Genomic DNA, 7,928 nt, shown 5'->3' with positions numbered 1-7,928 from the left:
TTTGCATTTTTTTTTTTATTGCATTTTGGTGGCTGACTGAGAATGCAACCGACGGGTTTCGAATTTTTTTTTTTTTTTTTTTTTTAATATTTTATTTTTTAGTTCTCGGCGGACACAACATCTTTGTATGTGGTGCTGAGGATCGAACCCGGGCCGCACGCATGCCAGGCAAGCGCGCTACCGCTTGAGCCACATCCCCAGCCCTGAACCCAGGGTCTTATGCTCTACCACTGAGCTACATCCCCGTCCCATAAAAGTGCCTTTTAAATGCTGTCTTCCATATATGTATACTTATCATGAAGGGGGCAATTGTGTGCACAAGAAGGGGGTCAGCATGACATGATCTTCCATCTGCCCTGAGATTCTAAACTTCTGGAGGTGGGGGGTCTTGCTGCTTCTCACTGTCTCTTTGCTGCTTGTAATAGGGCGCTGGTTGCAGGGAACCTCTCAGGCACATCCACCCCTCCTCCTGGTATGCATGCACTTTATTGTCTCCTGGACTGTCAATCCAGGGCCTCCTCTTCCTCCTCAAGGCCTATTGGAAAACCTCAGGGAGTGTGATTTTGCATATGATCCTTTGAGGAGAAGGTAGGTGGTTGGCAGTAAGAGTGGAGCAGTTGGTTTTGTTTCCTTATGGAGCCCCTTTGAGTCACCCATCCTGGCTTGCAGAACCCCTTTTCTGAACATTCATTCAGAGCCTCACTGTCCCACAGGATCTTTGCTCATGGCCCTAGGGCCATCTATCACCTCTCAAGTGCTTCTGTGCCACAGGTGGAGCTGGTGTCTTCCTGTTCGTCCTCTTCCCTGCGTCTAACCATTTCTCCTCCATCAGGAACCCCTGTCCCTTTGAGGCTCATGCTTTGTGCTGTCAGTCCTCCCCAATGGTAGCTCTTGTCTCTGGGCTTGCCCATTACTTGTGTGTTGGAGACCCAAGTCCACAGCTCAGTGTGAATCCATTCTGGTTCTCTGGCCTCTGCATTCTGACCTCCTCATCCCTAGCAGTCTTTCCTTCTGTTCCTCCTGTTATTTGCTCCCCTGGGAAACTGTGTCCCTTATGGCAGGCCAGCTTCAGTAGCCCACCCGGGTACCTCTGCAGCTATCTGGCTGCCATCAAACAAACCTCCATTCCAGAGGGTGGGTAGCAACTACCCTCTCACTCCCCACCAGCCCTCCAGTCTCCTCATCTGTTCTGCCTAGCTGAGCACCTAGCTCTGCTGCCACACGTCTTGCCTTCCACGTGTTCTCAACTTTCTCCTCATGCTTCCTGTCACGTGCTCCTCTAAACCCCGACCCTGCTGAGCCCAGCTACTGCCACTCCTTCTCTGTGCAGTGTCCAGGCAGCCAGGGCTGCTAGAGAAGAGCCACACAGTTGGGAGGGTGGTCTGGTTCCAGGGCTGTGGTGCCCAACCTCAGGGGTGCACCACTGCCTGGGACCTGCTCAGGGTCTCCAGGAGGTTAGGCTCTGCTTCTGTATTTGGGAGGTCTGTTCCAGAGCTGGGTCTCCTTTGGACCTCCCCGTTTCAGAAAGTAGAACCTGGTTCTTTGATGACTGCCAATCTCTTGTCCCTCATCTGTCCACCACAAGCCCTCTGCATTGGCACTTTTCACTGACTGTTGCTACTGAAGGGTGTTTGTGCCCCTTTCTTATTTGGACCTGACTTCCCCATTCACTGTCCCCTTCACTTCCTGGTAACAGGGCTATCGGTGGTAGTGCCCTGCCTGCTCCCACCATTTATGCTCTTGTTCCTGACAAGATTTCCCTTTCCTTTTTAAAAAAATATATTTTGGTTTTTATTTATTTTTATTGGGTGGGGTTTATGTTGCTGTTTTAGTCCTGAAGGGTAGAAGCCAGAGCCCTGGGAATGCAGCCCCCAGCAAGTTTTCTTGAGACAGAATCTGTTGTCTCTGCTTTCTTACTTCCCAATCTCCTTTTTCAGAAAAGAGAATAAATAATAAACATAGTACAGAGAGTTCCCAGGCACCCCTTCCCTGGTTTCCCCGAGGTTCTCATTTTACACAGCCACAGTACGGTGATCGAAACCAGGTCCTTGAGTCTGCTGCGGTAGTACTAAACGCAGACCTTATTGGAATTTCAGAAGATTTTTCCCTGATGTTTCTTTTGTTCTATCCCAGGGTTTAGTCAGAATCCCAACGTTGCATTCGGTGGTTTCTGCTTGGTCTTTTTCAGCCTATACCAGTTCTTCTTACTTATTTACAGTCTTGATACTTGTGAAGAATGCCTGTCAGTTACTGTGGAGAATGTCCCCTCAGTCTTGACCCCCTGCTTCCTCGTGCTTGGAATGAGGTTATACAGAACTTTGGTGACGTCTTCTCCAGAGGCTCACGTGCCATCATTCTTATTTCTGGGTGTCAAGTGTTTTGAATAAATGACCCAGTGTAGATGAAGTGAGAGTCCATTTAAACCTCTTGCTTCTGTCCCCTTCAACTCCCTCCTCACTCCTAGTCACCCCTTCTGACATCATCACTCAACTTCCACATTGCCAGATCCAGTGTCCTCTTTCCTCTCTTCTGTTTGACCCTTAGTACCATTTGACACAGAGCTCCACCCCCTCCTCCATGATGGCAGGTGTCTCACCTCCTTTGCCAGCACCCCCTGCCCCATTCCTCTTCCTGCTATCCAAATTTAAATCAGTGGATGGAGTGGCGGGTCATGTGACCCTCTAATGGGGTATAAAATGTATGCATTTATTTTTTTTGAGTTGTCAGCCTTGCTGTGTTGCCCAGGCTGGCCTTTAAGTCTCTTGGGCTCAAGTGATCCTCCTGCCTCAGCCTACCACGAAGCTGGGGCTCTAAGGTGCCTAAGCACCGTGCCTGGCTTCTTGGCTTTTTGAAATGAAATAGAGTAGAGAATATTAGGAAGCTTGCCCTGATGTGAGGGCGTGTTGCTGTGTGTAACATCTGGTGTGTGTGGAGGTCGATGTGTGGAGGCCTTTTGCACTGCGGGGACAGTCAGTTTGGAAGCCATTGCCCTAAATGTTGGGAGTTCTCAGTCCTAGCACTGGTTCCTCCTCTTTTGTGCCTGGGTGAGCTTGTCTAGTACAGTGAGTTTTGTTTTTTGTTTTTGCTTTATTTTTGGTACCAGGGATTGAACCCAGGGGCACTCAACTACTGAGCCACATTCCTAGCCCCTTTTTTAAAAAATTTTTTTATTTCGAGACAGGCTCTCGCTAAGTTGCAGAGACTGGCTTTGAACTTGCGATCTTCCTGCCTCAGCCTCCTGAGCCACTGGGATTACAGGTGTGTGCCACCGCGCCTGGCCCTTTCTTATTTTTTGAGACAGGTTCTCACCAAGTTGCCCCAAATGGTCTTGAGCTGACTCCCAAGTAACTGGGATTACAGGCATGCCCAACTAGGACTTGGCACTCAGTTCTTCAACCCAGGTTTTTCCCAAGCCCAGCCCTCTGCAAGGTGCTCCTGTCCGCTTCTATCCCCTGATTCCCGTCCCCCCTACACTCTCCCCTTCCCCTTCCCCTTCCTTGAGTACACCAGACTCCCCTGCCTGAGAGCTGCTCATGGTTCCCCCTCACCCTTTGGGCCTCCGTAGACCTAGCTGTCCTGTCCCAACACCCTTCTGTCCCTCTCAGTAAGCCTGTCTGTGGTCATGTTCACTCATTCATCTGCCCTCTCTAGAACGTAAGATCTGCAGGCACAGACCTGATGGTATTGCTCTTTGTGCTCCTGGTTACTCGGCACAGTGCCAGGTACACATTCATCAATGTGCCTGGGGTAAATGTGTGAATGAATCTTTTTTGGGGGGAGGGTACTGGGGGTTGAACCCAGGGGTGCTTAACCACTGAGCCACATCCCAGTCCTTTTTTACATTTTATTTTATTTTTTAGTTTTAGGTGGACACAATATCTTTCTTTTTTATTTTTATGTGGTGTTGAGGATGGAACCCAGTGCCCCGCGCATGCCAGGTGAGCGCGCTACTGCTTGAGCCACATCCCCAGCCCATTTTTACATTTTATTTAGAGATGAGATCTTGCTAGTGTGGTGAGGCTGGCTTTGAACACATGATTCTCCTGCCTGTCTCCTGAGCCACTGGGATCATGGCTAGCCCAGGGTGTGACATGAAGGTGTGGACTGAGTCGTGCCTGTTGGCCCACTCACTCGCTCTCAGTAGCCCGCAGGAAGGGCCTGAAGACCAGTGACTCAGAGGGACCACAGGCACCCTCCCAGCCACTGCCCTTCTTGCTTATGTCTGGTCTTTTTTTTTTTTTTAATTTTTTAGTTGTAGTTGGACACAATACCTTTATTTTTATTTTTTTATGTGATGCTGAGGATCGAACCCAGTACCTCGCACGTGCTAGGCGAGCGCTCTACTGCTGAACCACAACCCCAGCTCCCATGTCCGGTCTTTCTGTGCATTGTTTCTGTCCATAGATCCTGCCCTCTACACACTGTCCCCACCCCTCCTGATGGGCACAAATACCAAATTGTGGGATTCCATGAGAACCAAGCTTTGTTTACACTTTCAGAACAGCAGGAAGAGAACTGGGAGGTTCTTTAAGTCTTTGCTCATCTTCTCAGTACAATTTCTGGGCATGCATTGATTCAGCCAGTACTGAAGCAGAGTCTGGGCAGCGTGTCAATCCAGGTCCCACGACAGTGCTGCCCTGTGTAAGTAATGTCAACCATGATGTGCAGCATGCTGAGCCTACTGAGGTGTCAATCTACCTGTGGCTCCATTTCAAACTTTCAGGGATATTTCAGGTTGGATATATATGTGTTAGATGTATAATTCCCACCATAATATCCTTCATCATGATTACTTTATCATTTTTTTAAAAATATTTATTTTTTAGTTGGACACAATATCTTTATTTATTTATTTTTATGTGGTGCTGAGGATCGAACCTAGGGCCTTGCATGTGCTAGGTGAGCGCTCTACCACTGAGCCACAACAGCCCTACTTTATCATTTTGACAAAAAGTTGGGCTGGGCTGGTGGCATGTGCCTGTAACCCCAGTGGCTTGGGAGGCTGAGGCTGGAGGGTCACAGGTTCAAAGCCAGCCTCAGCCACTTAGCAAGGCTCTAAGCAAGTTAGTGAGACCCTGTCTCAAAATAAAAAAATGAGAAAAGGGATGGGGATGCGGCTCTGTGGTTAAGTGTCCTTGGGTTCAATCCCTGGTTCAAAAACAAAGGTGGGGGAGTGGAAAACATATTAAATTCTGACAAAATTCTGGATACCTAGACAAAAGAAGTCCTAATTCTACTCTCGGAAGTGATTGGAGAGTTAGAATTTCGTGGGAGAGTCTACAGATGGCAAAGGGTTACAAAGACTCACCAATGGCAGATCGCCTGCTCTGGGAGCCAAGGCCAGATCCTCTTGTCCTACAGTGCCCAGGTTCTGTTTGCTTTTGCATTTTATACAGTGTGGGAGGTGCCCGCAGTCCCCAGGACATCAGGGTGCACTGCCCACAGCAGCAGTTGAGCAGATATGGAAGCAGAGGCCACTTTGCAAGCCTTGGGGTGAGCTTCCTTGGAGAGTTTCTCCAGTGCTGGACTTGAGGTCAGACAGGGCCCAGAGTGACTGTGCCTTCTGGTCAAGTGTGCTGTGAGGATCCGTGAATGATGGGGATTAGGTATTTTGCCAACTAGAGAGATTGGTATTGTCTGTCTTTAAGGGTTTAAGCAATAAAACCTGTTTGATCAAATCCTGCTCTAAAATCTATTAATTTGATCAAATCAGTGCTCTATCAGTGTTGTTCAGTACAAACAACTGTAAATTAATAAAATGAATAATGAAGATTGAGCCTCACAAGGTGATGGTTATACCATAATTGGGGGGGATTACTTACCAAGAATTCCACTTTGCCCTCACAAGGTAGAAGTGACTGAATGACTCTTTGTGGTCTAATGTCCTTTGGAAGTAGCCTTTCTTTTTTGTTAGCTTCTCACTGTAGCATTCTGTCACTGCCTAAGGAACTTGTCTTCTTAGTTTCTCAGCTTGTTTTTGTAATGTGAGTGCTTTAAACAGTGTTCTCTGGGCTCATGTTCCCCCACAGCACACTCAGGAAGAGATGAACCAGAATCATCTGCATATACCTGCTGGCTCCTTTCCTTAATCAGGTCAGCTTAGAAACTCAGTCAGGACCCTAGGAATCTCTATTTGTGCAAGCTCCTTAGGAGACTTGGGACTCCGGGGTGGAGGGACTCTTCCCCATTCTCCACACTCAAGATGGAAACTCTCAAGCTGCATTTTACTTTTGAAGGGAAAAAGACTAAAGAATGAGTTTGAAATGAGACAAAAGGAAGAATTTTGAAGGCATAATGGTTCTAGATCCCACGTGACTCACAGGACTGCATGCAGGCTTCCTAGAGCATTTAGCAAGAAGACCAGCATCACAGGAGGAGCAGGTCGGGAAGAGGGCTGAGGCTAGAAACCCAGGAGGCTGCGTGCCAGTCTGTGCTTTGCACCAAAAAACCGCACACCCCAGACCTAAATCAGGAATTCTCAAACTTATTTGGTCTACAGAGCAGTTTAGAAGGCAGAAGGCCTTTGGATCATTTGCTTCCCTGGGACTGTCTGGCACAAAACAATTCAGCCCTCATCAGAGTGCACAGTGGTGTGTACTTTGCTCAGAGGCCAAGGGCGAGACTCATATCAGTTGTGAATTAAATAGAAGCCATGAAATCTCAATAGATGTTTTCTATTTTTGGACCAGTGACCTAAATCAAACTTGAATTTTGAATCTCATGTAGTATAATGCTTGCAAGCATGGGTCCTACAAATGCCAGGACCTGTTCCTTCATATTTATCCTGGGGTGATGATGGTGCCAGTCCGTGTTTCATCATAGTGGGAGGAGAGGAGGGTGCTGCTCGTGAGATGCCTGGCATAGAGCAGGCACTCAGTAAACACCTGGTTTGTTGCCCTCTGTTCTAGGGGGCCGAGGCTATGGTTCTGGAGAGCGTTATGTTTGCCATTCTCGCAGAGAGGTCACTTGGGCCAAAGCTCTATGGCATCTTTCCCCAAGGCCGATTGGAGCAGTTCATTCCGGTAAGATGTGTGTGTGTGAATGGTCAGTTGATGTGAGCCGCAAACAGAGGTGGACTCCATGTCTCAGCATGGAGAGAACCTGATGCTGTGGCTTGAAGTAAGTGATTTTGTGACCTGTTATTAAACTGAATTAGAAAATATATATAGACACACAGATTTTTGTTTGTTTGTTTGTTTTGTTTTTGGTATATCAGAACCTGTTTCTTTCCTACAAAGACATGGTCATTCAAATTAAAAATATATGTGAGAGTCACCTTTGCATCATCCCGTAAGCTTTCCCCTTTCCCTTAATCCTTCTCACCTTCTGAGGCCTTCTTTGGCACCAGGAGTAAACCCAGGGTGCTTAACCACTGAACCACATCCCCAATCTCTTTTTTTATTTATTTTGAGACAGGGTCTTGTTAAGTTGCTGAGGCTGGCTTTGAACTTGTGATCCTCCTGCCTCAGCCTCCTGAGCTGTTGGAATCACAGTTGTGTGCCATTGCACCTGGCCTGGGGCCTTCTTTTAGAAATTGCTGGTGGAGCATCTGGACTCCCAGCACACCTGTCACGTCTTCTTCCCCTTGTCTCCAATGTCTTCCCTTCACTTTGGCTTTTCCCTGTTAGGGTCTCTCCTGCCCTGTCCTTCTGCTCCCAGGTGCCGAGAGGTTTAGAGGCCTTACTTAAATCCTCTACTTCCAAATAGTCAGGATTATTTTCCATTTCTTGTTGTCTTAAAGCTTTTTTGGTTATTGTTTTTAAGTTGTAAATGGACAACAGTACCTTTATTTAATTAATTAACTTTTAAATTTGGTATTAGGATTGAACCCAGGGGCACTTAACCACGGAGTAATTTATATATGTTAGAGATGGGGTCTCACAGCAACAGGACACAGGTTGTGGCATCTGTGGAATTGATCGCAAGAT

At 47.5% G+C, this 7,928-nt stretch overlaps 1 protein-coding gene across 9 annotated transcripts in view; it reads left to right on the top strand.

Annotated features, from left to right (window-relative positions):
- Chka (choline kinase alpha) overlaps window positions 1-7,928 on the top strand; it is a 37,068-nt gene that overhangs the window by 13,615 nt on the left and 15,525 nt on the right. For 6 of the 9 annotated variants that reach the window (XM_015503246.2, XM_015503247.2, XM_048807768.1 and 3 more), the window contains one exon: window positions 6,909-7,022. In XM_015503246.2, coding sequence (XP_015358732.1) covers window positions 6,909-7,022 — 114 coding nt within the window. Of the gene's footprint in view, window positions 1-5,215; window positions 5,369-6,908; window positions 7,023-7,928 lie in introns of all 9 variants that reach the window. The other 3 variants (XR_007349300.1, XM_048807769.1, XM_048807767.1) reach the window with 1 other exon arrangement.

Source organism: Marmota marmota, unplaced genomic scaffold, assembly GCF_001458135.2.
Source record: "Marmota marmota marmota unplaced genomic scaffold, marMar, whole genome shotgun sequence".
In the NCBI taxonomy this organism is placed as follows: Eukaryota; Metazoa; Chordata; class Mammalia; order Rodentia; family Sciuridae; genus Marmota; species Marmota marmota.
This window is presented reverse-complemented; position numbering and strand designations above follow the sequence as displayed.